The following is an 18,106-nucleotide window of genomic DNA, read 5'->3' as shown; positions in this document are numbered from 1 at the left end:
GGCAAATAAGCACATAAAAGATGTTCAACATCACTAGCCATTAGGTAAATGCAAAGTGAGACCATGATGAGACATCACTACACACCCAATAGAACCCCTAAAATACAAAATAGTGACAATACCAAATGCTGGCAAAGATACAGAGAAATCATGTCCCTCATGTGTTGTTAGTGGAAATGTAAAATGATACAGCCACTTGGGAAAAATTTGGCAGTTTCTTCGTTTATCCCAGAGAAATGAAGACTTATGTCCACACAAAAACCTGCATGTGATTGGTCGTGACAGCTTTATTTGTAATAGCCCACAACTGGAAATAACCCAAACGTCCTACAATAGGTGAATGGTTGAACAGTGATACATCTATACCATGAGGAACCACTCAGCAATAAAATGGAATAAACTATCCATGCACATAACAACTTCAAGGGGTCTCAAGGGTAAAAAGTGAAAAAAGGTAATTTCAAAAGTTCACAAAATGTATGATCCCATTTATGTAACCTTCTCTAAAAGACATACTTGTACAGGGGCGCCTGGGTGGCTCAGTCTGTTGAGCATCCGGTTCTCGGTTTTGGCTTAGGTAGTGATCTCATGGGTTGTGGGATCGACTCCCGCATCTGGCTCATGCTCAGCAGGGAGTCTGCTTGAAAGATTCTCTCCCTCTGTCCCTCCCCCTCCCCCTTCCCCCATGCTCTCTCTCTCTCTAATAATAAATAAACAAATCTTAAAAAAAAAAAAAAAAGACATACTTGTACAGCTGGAGAAAGATCAGTGGTTGCCAGGGGTTAGGGATGGCTGGGTGGGGAAGGAGGATGGGTATGACCATAAAGGAGTAGCAAGAGGGAGATTTCTCTGCCTGATGGGATAGCTCTGTATCCTTATGCGGTGTCTACACATGTGATAAAATGGCACAGAGTGACACACAGACTTAATACTGATGTCAGTTTCCTGGTTTTGATATTGTACTATAGTAAAATATATGCAATGTAACTACTGAGGGAAATTGGGTGAAAGGTACATGGAGTTTCTGTACTATCTATGGAACTTCCTGTGAATCTATCATTATTTTAAAACCAAAAGTTAAAAAATTTCAGGAAAAATCTAAATTTTAAAGAAGGGTTTGATTAAATTTGGGAATGCCTATGCAATAGCCTGCCCAGCCTGCTCCTGAAAAAGTATATCTGCATGTATATATAGGCACATGTATAAACTTGCGTGTGTATTTGCGTGTGTCTGGATTTCTGGAGCAGACTCTGATTGGGCCAGGTTGTGTCAGGCATCTATCCTAGCCCTCATTAAATTTGTTTGTCTCACAGCAACTCAGAGTACCCACTTTGGATAGGGAGGCAGTTAAGAAAGTCCCTTTTGCACCGGTTAGATACCCCGAGAACGGGGAGGAACCAGGAGGAGCATCTACACTTAAGGGGTCGGAAGAATAGGAGGTGGCAAAAGCAAATAAGAAGGCACAGCTAGAGAGCTAGAAAGAAGGCCATGAAGGGTTCCTGGACCCAATTCCAATGTGGGGGTGAGGAGGGTCCCCACATAGCACCAAACAATTCTCAGACACTGGCAGGTGTCCAAGAATTCAACTCATTTCTGATACTATCTACCCGGAGATAGCATCAGAATCCAGGGGTGAAGGGCTCAGTCCTACAAGGCAACCCCAGGCTATTATCTGGACTTCCGACCAACCTGCTATAGATTGGAAGTTCCGATGACCCCCCTCCTTGGCAACTCAATTCAGATGCCAGTCCCAAGCCCAGGTTGTTACCTGTACTTCTGACTGATTGACTAGAAATCAGAGGTTCCCAAGATCCCCTCCTCAGGTTTGATTAATTTGCTAGAGCAGCTCACAGAACTCAGAGAAACATGTTGCTAGATCACCAGTTTATTATTAAAGGATATAACTCAGGAAGAGCCAGATGGAAAAGATGCCTAGGGCAGGGTATGGGGAAAGGGTGCAGAGCGTCTTTGCCCTCTCTAGGCATACCACTTTCCCTGAACCTCTGGGTGTTTACCAGTCCAGAAGCTCTTCAAACTCTGTCCTTTTCAGGTTTAAAGGAGGCTTCATTACATAGGCTTACTTGATGAAATCATTGGCCACTGGCAGTAGATTCCATCTCCATCCCTTCTACGCCTCCAGGAGGTCAGGGGGTGGGGCTGAAAGTTCCAACCTTCTAATCACAGGGGTTGGTTCTCCTGGCAACAAGCCACCCTCCTTCTGTGCTGTCCAAAAGTCATCCATCAGCATGACAAAGACACTTTATCACTCTCAACACTAAGGGAGGTCTGAGGGTTTTGGAAGCTGTGAGCCAGGAACTGTGGGCAAAAACTAAGTATATATGAGAAGTGCATTTTGGTCAGCTGAACGCACAAATAGGTATTTCTTATAAATCACAATATTGGAGGTCAGAAAAGAGGGAGGTGGACAGATGCTCAGGAGAGACCCATATCAAGATGGAGACAGCAGCCAAGTGACCCAACATTGCCCAAAGGTAGGGTAAGGAGGACTGGACAGTATGCTCCTGAGATGGTAGATGGGGGTCATATCTGGCAGCCTGCAGTGGGGGCAGAAGAAGAAAGATAGCTAGTATAGACAGGCATTCTAGACTCCAGGACCTAGATGAAGATGGAGATAGGGCAGTGGCTAGAGGGAAGTCTTGTGATCTAGAAAGTATTTTTTCTTGTTTCTTTAGGCCAGAGACTTCCACCTGTTATTAGAAGCCAGTGAAGCCAGTGGGGAAGGAGTAGTTCGCTTTCAAGCCCCAGCTCAGAGCCCAGAGGGCCCCAGAGAGGGTGCTAGGCTGTGTGGGGGCTGCAGGACCACAGCTCAGAGGAAGGACAGCCTCTGGTCAGGGAGAAATCAGCAGGACAGACCTCTGGTTTCATACACAGAAAATGTGGTCCTTCTCGTGGCCGAATGAAGGTGTTTCAGAAGCTTCGATGGTGAAGACTAAAGATTTTAGTAAAAAACCTTCCACTTTTCTGAAGATTCTTAAGAACTCATGCTTTAGAGCTGTGTTTCCCAAACTAGCATGCCTCGGAATCACCTGGAAGCTTTCTGGAGGCCCAGAGTTTCTGATTCTGTAGGCCTGATTGGGGGAGCGGTGGGGGAGACAAGTATTTGTACTTCTAACAAGATCCCAGGGGATGCTGATGCTGATGCTGCTGGTCCACTTTGAGAGTCTGCTACAGGGCCTGGTTCTCAAAATCCTTATGTGGCCAGGAATTAGAAATAAGGCCAATTTATTGAACATGTCCAAGTCAAATAAAAATGTAATTAGTTGCAAAAAAATGCAAAACTGTGAAAATAAGGAAAAATTATTAGAGGGAACGTGACACTTTTAAAGAAGATCGGTTTTACAGTGAAGTCGTTAGGATATTACACACAAAGGGCCGACTGGCCCCATATTCCGTGACAGTGTTGAGAAGGATGCTGGCTTTAGCATTGGGAGATGTGGGTCCATCCCAGCTTTATCACTCACTGGTTTCAAAATGTGTGGGTACCTCTCCTGACCTCCATCCCTTCACTTTTAAATGAGGGTTAGGGAGACTCTCCATTCTTTCACAAAAGCATGATGATGTGAGAGTACTTTGAAAAAGATAAAGCCTTATATAAATAAAAATTACTATTTTACCCTGAAGAAGTTATTCTACAGGGGAATTAATTAGCATAATTGATATATTTTTAAAGTGCGTATAACATTCTGGCTCAATATTGTTGTTCTGATTCCTATTTACATAATCACCAGTGTGTCTTCATAATTTTAAAGGTATTTCCTTCACCTCCACCACTTTGCAATTCTCTGGAATTTTCTGCTCAGCAGGGAATCTCTATGCAATATTTCTGGACTGGACTTTTAGCCAAAATCCACTGGCATCTAGAGAGAACAAAGCATCTAATTAAACAGCCAAGGTAGCTGTGCTAGAAAACAAAGAGTGGGGAATCGAATGGCTTAGAAGCAGTGAGGCCAGCAGTTCGTATTTAACCCTTGCACACCCAGCTCCATGCTCCTTGGGCATAACAGGCTATGGGAAAGTGAGTTTGGAGCCTCAACCTATCACATTCGTCATAGCTATTTGCCATGATCTGTGGAGCTGCATCCATCTGGCTCTTCTGATTTGAAAAGAGTTGATGGAAGTTTGCCCACTCGCCTCTCCTTCCAAGCTCTTGTCACATCTGCCGTCCACAATGATGTTAGGGTCCAGAGCCAGCCCCAGTGCTTGTCCAGAATTCTCTCCCATCCCTGAAGGCTTTGCTGTGAAGTCAGAACCCCAGATGAAGGTGGGGAAAGAATGGAGCGTGCCTCTTCTCCTCCCCCCTCCCCAACTCAGCTCCTCACAGCCGAGCCCAGAAGTTTGCTACTCATTTTTCCAAACTAATCAGATTTTATTCACTTGCCTTTTAGAGCACAAGGAGGTGGGGAAGGAAGGAACCTTCGAGAGGTATTGGGGAAAGTGGGTCTAAAGTGGAATCTCAGCTGCAGCCCTGCCCCTCCATTGAGAACATTCGCTGTTCCTTCCTCAGCATCCCCACCTGTCCTGTCTCTGAAGTCCCACTCACATCTGCACTGCTGCCATGGCAAAGGGAAAAGCTTCCTCAAGAAAACGTTCAGAACTGTAGACGTGGGCTCAGGGTGGAGGTGTGGGGGTGGAGGTGGGGGGCAAGCAAGGGCAAGGCCTTCGAGGTGCAGCACGTGGAACGGGGAAGAGCCCCGGGCCAGGCTGCCTGGGCTTGACTCCAGCTCTGAGGCTTCTTGGTGTCAGGTGAGTTATCCAAACATTCAGGCTCTGAGTGGTGCATCCACACAATGGAGATGATAAAGATATTTCCCTCAGAGGACCGTTGAGTACGTACAATGAGATATGGCACAAGATCAAGCTTAATGACCTTGGTTGTTGTAACAGTTAAGGAGCACGGCTTATAATTTTTAAGAGGGGCTGTGGTTTTAGCATCTTGGGGTGGTTTTTGGTAGGATGCAGACAAATGTGTTCGGAAACCAGGGAGAAGTCCAAAGATGGCCTCTGCAATGGCTCAGCTAGAACCATTTGTTACCATGGCAATGCATTCCCTCCAGATGCGTGTGCTTCAGCTCAAAATTCTGAGGACTGCACTTCCTTCAGTGGTTCAAAGAGAGCTGAAGCCCAGGCCTCTGGCAAAGGGTTCTGTCCAGAGACAATAACACCCCGTGTTTCTCTTTTCTCTTCCATAGACCACAGAGGACGAGCCTTCTGAAAAGGATGCTCTGCAGCCAGGCCGAAATATCGTGGCTGCAGGCTATGCCCTCTATGGTAGTGCAACCCTCGTGGCTCTTTCCACTGGCCAAGGCGTGGACCTCTTCATGCTCGACCCAGTAGGTACCTAATGTAGCAGGTTCAGTACATAGGGCTCCCTGCGTCTCTGTGCATGAATCCCAGTCGGCTGGGGTAATTTTCTGGTCATTCTTAATACTTGCTTTTGGGACAAGAGAGGCTAGTTGGGGAATCAACACCAACATCAAAAAATATTAATGACCTGTGTCCAATGGAGGGCGTTTGAAGTGTTCTGTGGGGTCTGTCGTATCAACCAGGCTCTGCCCTTAAGGAGTTTCTAATCCAAAAATGCATCCAATCTCTTTGGCTTATAGAAATACAATAATTTAAAAAACCCCAATGTTACCGATGTCTAGACAGAAACATGGATTTTTTAGAGCAGCACCATCCAATAGAACTTTCTGTGACCATGCATATGTTCTGTAATCTGTGCTGTCCTCATGTGGCTGTTGAACACTTGCAGTGTGGTTAGTGTGACTAAGAAACTCAGATTTAAAACTTTATGTCATTTTAATTAACTTAAATTGCCACACGTGACTAGTGGTTATCCTATTGGACAGCATGGGTTTGTGGGACTGCCGCTAAAGTAGATGTTCTTCCCAATTAAGTAAAGGATGTTACCGTATTAGTGGTAAAGCTCAGGACACAGGCTGGAAATGGGCAGGTCTTGAGGACTAGGATGCAGGAGTCCCAGGCTTGCAGCATGGCCAGTCTGGTCTGGACACTACCCCTGATTCTGTGTCTCTCACTCAGGTTTCAAGTGCCAGGGAGGAATATTTAATTTGCCAAGCTAAGTCAAATGCCTGACCTTGGGCTGGAGGAGGCTCAGTCTTCCTAGATTGGCATCCAATGAGAAGAGTTACTTCTTCAAAGGGAGTTAGGCTGCTTTTAGGAAGTCTTACTCCACACTGGGCTGCTCCAAAGCAACAAATGTCCACAGCAAGTTATTAAAGCTCATGAGCCGGAGACTATCAGGAACTTGCCTATAATAAAAAGAAGTTGAGTTTACTGAACAAGGAAGGATGTGCTCTAGAAGAACAGTAGAGTGTCATGCTAGGAGGGAGTTGGGATGGACTTACACTATAGCAAGTGGGCTTTTGCTTGATGATCTCAGGAGGATTCAAGAAAGAGAGGGTCAATTCTGGCTTGGGAGTGATTCAATTAATGATTGTGTATCAATCATTTTTATCTGGGAGGTGGGAAGATTGAAGTGAAGGTAGAGATTCATTGGTTAAGAAGAAGTCATCACTCACAGCAGAGGGGAAGGATGCTTAGTTACTTTTGTGGTTGCTGAGTATTCTCATCACTGTCTTATTTCAGACATGGTCAGCATGGTCTTGCCTCTTTTATATTCTGGGAATATAAATTCCTATGTTTATTAGGAACCTTCTAGTCTAGCTGCCAGCTGTGAGCTATCATCCTGGGGGATTTCACTTTCTTAGTCTTCAAAGTTCATTAAAACTGATTACATTTCCAAGCCTGGTTTTTCTCCTTGTGACTTAAAGAGACATCCAGCCTTTCAAGGTGATACATGCAGCCAGCTAATCACATCCATAAGCACTCAGATAAATGGGTACCTGAGGGATGTCCTGCAGAGTAACCACGGTGGGGGCAGTGGGCACAATTTTATTAATAATTCTGATGATTTCTTTCATTTTTATCCTTTTCATTTCTTATGCCAAGTGAATACAGTTTCTGATTGAAGGGATTTCCTCATTACCCTGTATAAGAGTCACTGGGATACTGGGAATCTTTCATGGTTTCTAGGACTGAGTCATTAAAATAAACGGACCACACATTTGTAGGGGAACTGCATCCCCTACCTTTATGATGAATCCTGTCCATGAAACTTCTTCCTCTCATTGTCGATGGCCCAAATCTTCCTGGAAACATTAGGAATTAACCAGGAATGAGAACTTGGGGCATTAATACTTTGAGCTTCCCTATAAATAAGTAATCTGTCAGGCAGTGAAAATTAGCAAGGAAACGTTCCCTCTTTCCTCTGAATTATTCCATCTCTTGCTAGAGCACCGCTGGAGCTGCAGAAGGACATGGCACGGCCGGGCTCCTCGAGCAGGCGCACACCTTCCGATGCTCTCTGATTGTTGGGGACTGTGCTATTGCCTTCTGTTTCCTGGTATCTCTCTTCTTCCAGGTGTTTCTTTTCATCCTTCTAGGCTCTCGGTGAATTTGTCCTCGTGGAAAAAGATGTCAAGATAAAACAGAAAGGAAAGATTTACAGTCTCAATGAGGGCTATGCCAAGTATTTTGATGCTGCCACCTCAGAATATGTGCAGAGAAAGAAATTTCCTGAGGTGAGTGAAGAAAGCCTAAGGCAGTAGCAGGGAGAATGCTGCCTCAGTGGGTCCCTGTTTGGGTGGCGGCTTTGGGAGCCTGGCTAAAAGAGGTGATGCCGCTGTTTATGACTCTGATCAGTATGAGAATGGCAGACTGTGCCTTTCTTCATAAACGAGCAATGTCTTTTACAGCTAAAAGTTACCTCCTCAAGATAATACTCCCTAGTTTCGTTTTTCCAGGAGACATTGTTTATGAAGAAGACAGACCACATTTTCAAAATTCAGGGTTCAGGCCAGAACCTGTCAGGTCATTTGCTTGCTGAGCTACCACCTATATAGATTCTGGTCACTCACTTTTATTTGCTTTTAGGTGTAGTAATTATATTTGAAAGTCCCATTTATATGTCCTGTGTTTACCCCAAGCTTTAGGATGTTCTTTGTCTCTCAACGGGATTACCAAGTTCTGGACTTCATGTGTCTATTAATGCACCCCAAAGAATCCATTCAGTATATTCACCATACTAAGAGAGCTTTTAAGACAGGTGTGGGAGCAGAGTCAAAGAATTTCCAGATCAAGAGTGTAAAATCTGTTCTAAATTGGAAGAGGAATGCAAGCCTGTTTACAAGTGGGACCATCTCTCACCAAATTCTGGGGGATGTCACAAGAGAGGCCCTTTATCCTGTGGTGGGAAGGCAGTGGTATGGGGTGCCTGCCTGGCGTCCCTGGGAGTCCTCATGAACTCCAAGGAGAAAGAGCTCATGATTCCATGGGACCAAGAGGCAGTCAGTCAGCAGGATCCCAGGACCTGCCTCTGTGGCCCCAAGCTGAAGCTATAGAGAACTTTCTACTTTCTTTCATTTGTTTTTTAAGTGAAGTTCTCAAAAATGCAGTTTCCTGTACCTCTCCTTCATAGGGTTGTATTTCACCATCACGCACAAACCCATCCAACGTCTTGAGGGCAAAAGTAACAGGATGTGAATTGTAAGGTTGATAAAGTCAATATTATTTACATGCTTCCGGTCTTGGAGATGTTTCATAGTGGCTCCCATTCTAAGCTAAAAAGTGCCTCTCCTTGAGCCCATAAAAGAAGATATTTATGTTACCACTAAAAAACAAAAGTCCTGCACAAAAAATACCATAAATCTCTTTGAAGGGGAGATTTCAAATGAGAAAAAAGGCATCAGCTCATGAGTGACCGACAGCTGGTGAACAGGCTGACCCCACGAGGACCCCTTGTAAATCTTACCACAGGCTGGGCTCCGAAATGGAAAACCACGCAAAGAGCATGATTATGCTAGTCAGGGAAGAAACATAAATCCCTTGCCCTCTCAGTAAAACTGGAACTCTTAGAAGATATTTAAGATCTTTCTCAATTCCATTTTAACTATTTTCCCTCCCAAATAATGCTCTCTGCTCTTTAAAAAAGATGTTTCTTTTGTATCCTTTCTCACAGGCCAGCTTAGATAGTTTGACTACAGCTAGAAGAAAGACACTAGGTTCTAAGGTAAAGCTACACTTTGCAATTTTACAAAATGGAGTAAATTCCTTAAGAGGGCCTACACAGTGTCACAAGAGATGTCCCAGGAGTAAGAAAGGTCCATTAGGCCAGTGGTTCTGAAGAATTTTTGACTGTGACCATTAATAACAAATGCATTTTCTGTTTAATTCAGAGCACATGTGTGCAAGCATGCACGCACACACTCACACATGCCCCACCGAAACAAAAGTAAACTACCTTACTGTCTACTGTGCTCTAAGATATTTTTTCATTCTTTTCTATTCAATTCTATTCTGTTCTGATCTGATCTCTTCTGTTCCATTCCATTTGTTTAGATTGCATTTCATTTGAAAAAAACATGTTTAGTAATGACCCATTAAATGGATTTTATGACCCATTAATGGATTTCCATCCACACTTGAAAAAGCACTGCACTAGGCAGCTTCTTAGACATTTCACTACATTATAAAATTAATCTACAGATTCAGAATGGAGACAGTGAGACAAAAATAAAATAAAGGGGAATGTATGCATTACATACAGAACAGGGTAACATCACTCGAATAGCCCATAGATGGCTGCCCGTTATTGCACCCAGTATGCTGAACGGGTGGGACTCGTGCAGTAAGATCTAAACAGCAGGTTATTCTGACCTCCTCCTCACTCTGCAACAGCTGTTCAGAGGAGTAGTCCCTCTTAGAAAATAGAAAGTCAGTGTTCACTTATCATGGAAATGGTAGACTATTGAGCCCAACATATTAATCAGTATTTCAATACCAATTCAAAGATGAGACCCTTCTCAACAGCAAAGGCACATATTTCCCAACATAAGGCAAGTCTCCAGAATCCTCCAGTTGTTTTTTAACATGAAATTCTAGATTTAATATGCATCTGCCCCTAGCATAAAAGGAGTTGTTTTGTCTCTAGGAAGTTTTGGTTTTTCTTGCTTGCTTTTTACATAAAATCCCTTACAATTCCATAAATTGAAGACTAAGGATTAGTTGGTTCTGGCCCAGAAAGTTTAGTCTACGTGTAACAGCAGGAAACCAGTGTGAATGCTTGATGATTTCCTCAGGCAATGCTTGAGAGTCCAGGGAGGGACTTTCTTCTTGATGTGAAAACAAAGATCATATTGATGGAAGTGCTGGATGGTCTTGGGAGTGTCCAATTCTAACTGATAAGACAATAGAGATGAATAGACAATGAAACCCAAAGCTACTTTCTAGGATTTCCACCTGTAGATACAAAAAGGAATTTTGACTTTGGACAAATGGGGATACCCTCAACAGAGTGGTGGGCATCCTCCTGGCTACGGTGGAGGTTTGCAGTGATCCCTTAGAAAGATTAGAGGGAAAGTAGGGAAAATAATCTGTGCCCCCTTCCCTCAGCAATTCTCTGAGAAGAGAGAAAGGCAGAGATGAACGCAGGAGAGGATGGCCTGGTGGGTGTTGGCATGAAGCTGCTGCTTTCTCTTTTAAGTACTTTCAATTACTATTTTTTAATACAGAAAGCCCCAAGGGAGAAAACACTAAATAGTCCATAATGCTTCCAATTGATTGAAACTGTAATTTTTATTCTCGTTAACAAAATTTTCAAAAAATGAAACATAGAATTGCCGTATGACCCAGCAATTCCGCTTCTCTGTATACACCCCAAATAATTGAAAACAATATATTCAGAAAAAACTTGCACACAAATGTTCATAGCAGCATTATTTACAATAACCAAAGGTGGGAACAACTCAAATGTCCATCAACTGATGAGCAGATGAAAAAAGGCGGTACATCCATACAATGGAACATTATTCAGCTGTGAAAAGGAATGAAGTACTGATGCATACCACAGCATGATGAATCTCAAAAACATTTATGCTGAGTGGAAGGAGCCAGATGCAAGGACAAGGTCAATGCACAGAGACAGAAGGCAGATTAATGGTTGCCAAGCACTGGGGGAAGGGAGGACAGAGCCTATTTAATGGGTATCGTGTTTTCTTTTAGGTAATGGAAATGTTCTGTAACTAGATAGAGGTCATGGTTGTACAACATTATAAATGTATTAAATGCCACTGAATTATATACTTTAAAATGGTTAATTTTATCTGATGTGAATTTTACTTCAATTTTAAAAAGTAATCTAAGATTAGGAAATGTAAAACATACAGAAATATACAAAATTAAAGGTGAAAGCCTCCTCTCTCCTTTACCCCCAGCCAGGTTGCTCTTTCCAGGGATGACCACTGCCAAGTGCTGATTTTATTCTTTGAGTTGGGATGGTGGGAGGGATAATGCACATTCATCTCCATATCTACCCCACCACCCTTTAAGAACATCAGGTAGAGCATCTTAGCCCATCTGATTTTCTTTTTCATGACTTAGAGATTGTTCTACACAAGCACATACAGATTTATGACATTGACTGAAAGGGCTGCCCAGCCTTGTGTTGAGAGGACAGATCGAGCTAATTGCTTATGGAGAGCAGCTTTGCTTGTCTATGATTTTCCATCAGGAGACACAGAGCTGCAATGGAGATCCCAAAATTGTATGCTCATTACCTTTACAAGTATATCTGTAGGGCACATATCTTGCTGAAGTTGCTGGGTCAAAGAGTATGAGCATTTCACATGCTGATGTTACCAAATACTCTTCCAGAAAAGTTGCATCAGTTTATACTCTCTGGCTAAATAGTCCAGAAGAGTACCCATTTCCTTGTGTCCCTGCCAGTGCAGATATGGTGAATCTTTTTAAATTTTTGTCCATCTGATGGTAAAAAAGTGAACCTTGTGGCTTGATTTGCACATGTTTAATTATGGTTTATGTCATACAGCTTTCCTTGTATTTATTGAGCACCTACTTTTGTCTTAGTAAATTGCTTATTTCTGTTCTTAGCAAATATTTAATTAGTATTATTTGTCTTTTTCTTCTTGCCTTGTATAAGTGCTTAGTAAATGAAGGAAACTAGCCTTTTATCTGTTATTCATGTTAGAAATATGTGTAGACTTTCAGCTTTTGATTCCGTAGAGGTGTTTACAATTTTATGTTATCAAATTTATCTTTCTTTATATCTAATGGGTGTTGTGTACCAAATTATAAATTAATGTACTCATGTTTTCTTCTTCTGTGCTGTCCAATACAATAGCTATTAGCCATATGTGGCTATTTAAATTTAAAATACTTGCCAGTAAATAACATGTAAAATTGTGTTTTCATCTACACCTGTCTCGTTACCAGAGCTCAACAGCCACACGTGGTCAGTGGCTGTTATATGGGACGTTGGTGATAAAAAGTGTTTTCATCACCACAGAGAACTTCATTGGACAGGCTTATTCTAAATTATTTGTGATTTTCTCCTTTTAACTCTCTCCATCTTGAAATAATTTGGCTGTAAAGAATGAGGTAGGGATCCTATACACCTCTTCTCTAAGCAGCTAGCCCAGCGCTGCTCATTAATAGTCCTCTCCCACGCTGATTGAAAGGTCCTGTTCAGAATAAACGAAATTCTCGTCTATCTTTAGGCCCAGGACTGGGCTCTATTCTGATCTACTTGTCAGCGTTTGCATTTCTTCTTTGTATATGTAAATATTGTTAGTTCAATGTGTGCTCTTAGATTTGGTAGAGATACTCTTTTCCTTGTTCTTCATTTTCACAAATGTTCCTGTTTTCTTTGCTAGAAAATTTTGATACCAGTTCTTTCAAGTTTCTTCCCCACAAAGTCTGTTGATATTTTCTAAGAGTTTTATAGTCTTACCTCTTAATGTGTAGGTCTTCCATCCACTTTGAGTTAATTTGTCATGTGGTATAAGGTAAGTTTTTAGTCTATTTTTAAAATTGGGTTATTCATCTTTTTATCATAAAATTGTAAATTCATTTTTTTATTATGTTATGTTAATCACCATACATTACATCATTAGTTTTTGATGTAGTGTTCCATGATTCATGGTTTGCGTATAACACCCAGTGCTCCATGCAATACGTGCCCTCTTTAATACCCATCACCAGGCTAACCCATCCCCCACCCCCCGCCCCTCTAGGACCCTCAGTTTGTTTCTCAGAGTCCATAGTCTGTCATGGTTCGTCTCCCCCTCCGATTTCCCCCCCTTCATTTTTCCCTTCCTGCTATCTTCTTCTTCTTCTTCTTTTTTTTTTAACATATAATGTATTATTTGTTTCAGAGGTACAGGTCTGTGATTCAACAGTCTTACACAATTCACAGCACTCACCGTAGCACACACCCTCCCCAATGTCTATCACCCAGCCACCCCATCCCTCCCACCCCCTGAGTGGTGGGGGGTAAATTCATTTATTTTTATTCATTTATGTATGCTAGTCTCCCCCTTCAGTTGGTGAGTTCCTTGGGGGCAGAGACTGTCTTCCCATTTCTGGCATCCTCAGGGCCCGGCCTGGTGCCAGGCATAAATAAGATGCTAAAAAAATTATTTATTGAGCTGAGTTTACACACAATTTGTGAACAGTACTACTTTTGCATTCCACCTAATATTCAGGGTTTGGAATCACCTACACCGCCTGCTTTTATTGCAATTCAATCCTTTTTTTGGGGGGGTGTGTGTGTGTGAATATCTCTTGCTTGTCTAATCCAAACCTAAATGCTGCTGATGTCTCCTTCTTCCCTTAGAAGCCTTTAATAGTTACTTCGCTTTCCAAACCTCCTAAGGCAGGATATGTGGGTAAGGGAGTATGTAATCCAGGTGAACATCTTGTCTCTTCTCTCTCTGCCTTCTAGGATGGCAGTGCTCCCTATGGGGCCAGGTACGTGGGCTCTATGGTAGCCGATGTGCACCGCACCCTGGTCTATGGAGGGATCTTCCTGTACCCGGCGAACCAGAAAAGTCCTAAGGGCAAGGTAATTCTCATTTGTCCCCTGGCTGTATCACTCAGTAAGCCAGTTGGAGTTCCCTTTCTCTTCATGCCTGCTTTTTGGCTACTGCTCTGTCCTTTTCACATCTGTTTGTGAGTGGGCAGGTGGAAGAGAAAAGAGGTGTATTTCCCGTTAATGAATTTTGAGGCTGTGGTAGAAGCTGAAGTTGTTATTGGCAATTTTCACTGGCCTTGGAATTCCCTGGCCTCATGCCCATCATTCACTATAAGTCAGCTGTGTTCATCTACTGTTTTCTATGTCCTGCACCTGACTCGTAGCTTCAGCATCACCTGATTCTGGATGATAGACCCTTTGAGAATCTAATGAAAGGTATGGATCCACTTCCCAGGAAAAAAAATGCACATAAACATACATATTACATACGTTTTTAGGGAGTTCACGGATGACCTGAAGTCTACCCATGAATCCTCTAGAGAGTTCCCAAACTCCAGAATAAGAGCTTCTGGTCAGAACTTATTTAGTACTTCTGGAAAGGTAGCTCCTGGGTGATCTTACTGCAACTTTATGACACAAACCCTAAAATACTTATATGATCAGATGGGAATCTTATGATCCAAATGCATCTATCTTGAATAGACCCTCCCATGGAAACCTCTCTGATTTTTAGCCAATCATAGAAATCGTAGGTAAGTAGACAAATCAAAACAAACATCTACTGTACTCTCAGACACACCAACAACTGGCCACATGTATATTTGTCTCCCAGTGTGTGCAGTTTGAATTATTGGAATGCCAGACTCAAAGCCATGACAAGAAATCTAAGAGCACATGAGACCAGAGGGAAGATTTTTGTGTCAGGAATTTCTCTTCATGTGAGTGTTGAGCTTAGGTATATTATAACTTTCGGAAGTAAGAATCACAGCCAAGTCTTCATGATGGGTGCTGGCACGGGGTAGTAAATGAGATCTCGAAAATGAGGGAATGCCTACATAGAACCACTCTTGCTGCCTACTCAGTTCCAACACAGAAAATGTTAGGCTATTTCTTAATAATTGTTAAAATGATTTACAATGAGTCAGAAAATATGCCCATGTAATTATAGAGACATTTCCATAAGTACATATAATTCCATGTATAGATCTATATATTCATAGCACCATCACCACCATCCCTATTGAAAGTATCATTGGCTCCTGAACTCTGTGTTTTAGCTTTTGTGGTCTCTGTGAGCGCATCGGTGTGTGTTTTGGGGCTGGGGTAGATGTGTATGCCTTTTCTCCTATGTGTGCTTGTCTCTGTATATCTGTTTAGATTTTAATTGCAGAAAAAAAGTAGATCACATGGACTGCAGGTCAAAGCAACATGAAGACCTGTACATTGTGTTTTGAGATGAATTTACTACAAGGGCAACTTTAGGTGAAAGGCAGCCTTGGCTCAAAGACAAACTTTATGTGAGGATGTTGTGCTTTTTTCTTTTTCTTTTAAGTATCTGAATCAACATAGTACAAACAAAGGCTACTTAATTACAGTCTGAGTCTTTGTCTGACATCCCAAACCCCTCATCGTCAAGCACCCAGAGCAAGGAAAAGGGGAAGAAAGAGCCGAGTTCTAGAAGCTGACAGGTAGCTGTCCAGGACCGATTGGCCTCCAGTGTCCCTCCTGTGGATGATCAGGGACAAAACTAGCAGATCCAAGTGTGTCCACACCCACTGGGGCTTCTTTGTACCCTGCCAGGACACCCACTGCTCCAAGAGCTGGAGGTCTAGGGTGAGGGTAGTGTATATTGTTTTACCAAAATGGCAGTATGCCCCCTGGAGTCTTAACTTACTCTCTCCCGAATGCCTGGCTCTCTAACCTAGACCAGAGATATTTCGTTTTTCACCATGAAATAACAATGATTCAGAAATTAGCACAAGATATGACTGCTTCTCAAAGAGTTTCAAATGATCTTCAGAATGGATTTGAAGAAAAGAATGGGAAAGAAAAGTTTGCAGAAAGCTGGCTCAACCACATTGTAAGCTGATTACAGAAAGGAACTTGTTTTCTCTTAAATACAGATTTTATACCTATTGGGAAGGAAGGGGAAGATAGTATGATACTGAGTTAGAACATGCAGCCGGACTGTCACCCTGAATCTAATGTGATGTGCGTGTGTGTCTGGTGGGGGTTGGGGTGGTCAGGAGGGAATCACAGCATAATCACCGAAATAGGCCTTAAAAAGGCACTGGGTCCAGCCCATTTCAATGTAATTCCCCAGCCACTCCCTGGAGGCAGGGCAGACGCCTGCTAGTTCCCATAGTGCCTGGTAGAAAAAGCAGGCCTTCCTCAGGAGAGGCTCATTCCTGGGTCCACGGGCACAACCTGGAAAGCAGAGCACAGGCTGACCTTACCCTCCCAGCCTGCCCATTTCTGCCTTCCACTGGGAGCCCTTGGGCAAGGGACAGAGTAGCCTTGTTGGGACACTTCCCTTGTGTCAGACATTACTGGGAAGGGAGATGCCACAGTGGCCAGCCCAGACAGCCTCTGTCCCTGCCCTCAAGGGCAACCCTCAGTGTGACAAACTGAAGAGGACCGTGCAGGAGGCTACAGCAGTGCGAACAGTGGACATTAACTCAGTCTTGGGGGCCAAGAGAAAAGGCCGTTTAAACCCCAGCAAACTACCTGGTCAAGCTGACACTTGAGATGTGGGGTTCTGCCACATGATGTCGAACACTGAGGTTATCCTGAGAGGCCACCTAGTATTCTCCAGGTGACCTTCCATCTCATCTAAGCTGGACTCCTCGCTAGCCATAAGGCCTCACATACAGAGGCTCCTGACCAGGCCTCAGCATCCGTTTGCCTCACTGCTGAACCAACAGCAAACAAGTGTCTCGATCTCATCCTCCCAAGGGAGGAGGCAGGCCTCTCATAAACACAAAGGTCACAAGACAGCTAGAGACTGACCAGCGGTGCCCCAAAGACAAGGCGATGAACCCAGTGTATTCATGCTAAGAAGACACTGAAGTTCAGCTCCCGGAATTCCCCAGCAAGGTTTAGGGGTGTGGCTTCGGGATTTTTGGCCCCCTGCAGAGCTTGTCCACCTGACTCTTTTTCTCCCACAGCTTCGGCTCCTGTACGAGTGCAATCCTGTGGCCTATATCATAGAGCAGGCTGGCGGCCTGGCGACCACGGGCACCCAGCCCGTGCTGGACGTGAAGCCGGAGTCCATTCACCAACGAGTCCCCCTCGTTCTGGGGTCCCCGGATGATGTGAAGGAATACCTCACCTGTGTACAGAAAAGCCAGGCAGGCAGGTAGTGGGTTTCACCCTGAACGCTGCCTTTTCTTTGTCTTGTCCTTCTATTAAGGGCCCTAAAGGAACGATCATTGTAAACAGTGGTGATGAGTAACAAAAGGCAAAGCCCCCCTGAATCCCCCAAAGAAGAGCCGAAGTGACGTGCTCCGCACAGCTCTAGAAGCCAGAGGCGATTCTGTGCTCAGTGGGAAGGGCTCAAAATAAAAACCCACATGGGAAAAGAACAACTTTGATCTGTCTTCTCTTATGAACAGCGGCTAATAGGGTTAGAGTTCCAAGTCTCAGCCAGGGAATCCGCAGCTATGGACTTTGGGGCATAAAGTTTAGAGATCAGTTAAGAATTTGTCTTGGTTGGCTTAAAATTTGAACTTAGTGGAGACTGTTTCCAAGAGAGCAGAGTACTAGGGGGACCCTGAACTTGCTTTGTTTCGAGTATAACTAGACTAACCTTGAACTATTTTGAAAAACTAGGAACAGGATCAGAGGAGTATGGAAACAATCTGCACATTTTGAACGAGTGAATTTGGCAGAAGCATGGTTCGCAGCCCTGAATTGGGGGATTGGGAAGCCATGGGGCGGGGAAGAGGAGTAAGCCCGGTTTGCGGGGCAAAGTCAGCAGGGTCAGAGGGGTGCGTAGAGAGTAGAAAACCTCTTAACTTTTTGCTCTGAGCCACAATAGGCTTGAACCTCTACGCATGGCCAATAGTCGCTTTTCTGGGACTGGCTGTGGGCAGTGCAGAGGCTGGAGCGGATCTCGGATAACATCACTGCTGCATTTTGCTGTCAGCCACAATAGAAGTAAGCCTCTGTGATGGCTCTTCTAGGGCAAGGGGAGTACGGGATTGAGTTAAGTGCAGAAGGCTGATAGCCTGG

At 43.6% G+C, this 18,106-nt stretch overlaps 1 protein-coding gene across 1 annotated transcript in view; it reads left to right on the top strand.

The window, feature by feature from the left end:
• FBP2 (fructose-bisphosphatase 2) overlaps nt 1-17,454 on the top strand; it is a 30,528-nt gene extending 13,074 nt beyond the window's left edge. The window contains exons 4-7 of the mRNA XM_078061264.1: nt 5,211-5,351; nt 7,488-7,625; nt 13,844-13,963; nt 17,041-17,454. Coding sequence (XP_077917390.1) covers nt 5,211-5,351; nt 7,488-7,625; nt 13,844-13,963; nt 17,041-17,235 — 594 coding nt within the window. The 3' untranslated portion in view covers nt 17,236-17,454. The remainder of the gene's footprint in view (nt 1-5,210; nt 5,352-7,487; nt 7,626-13,843; nt 13,964-17,040) is intronic.
• Nucleotides 17,455-18,106: the final 652 nt, after the last annotated feature.

This window comes from Halichoerus grypus, chromosome 14 (genome assembly GCF_964656455.1).
Source record: "Halichoerus grypus chromosome 14, mHalGry1.hap1.1, whole genome shotgun sequence".
NCBI classification, from domain to species: Eukaryota; Metazoa; Chordata; class Mammalia; order Carnivora; family Phocidae; genus Halichoerus; species Halichoerus grypus.
This window is presented reverse-complemented; position numbering and strand designations above follow the sequence as displayed.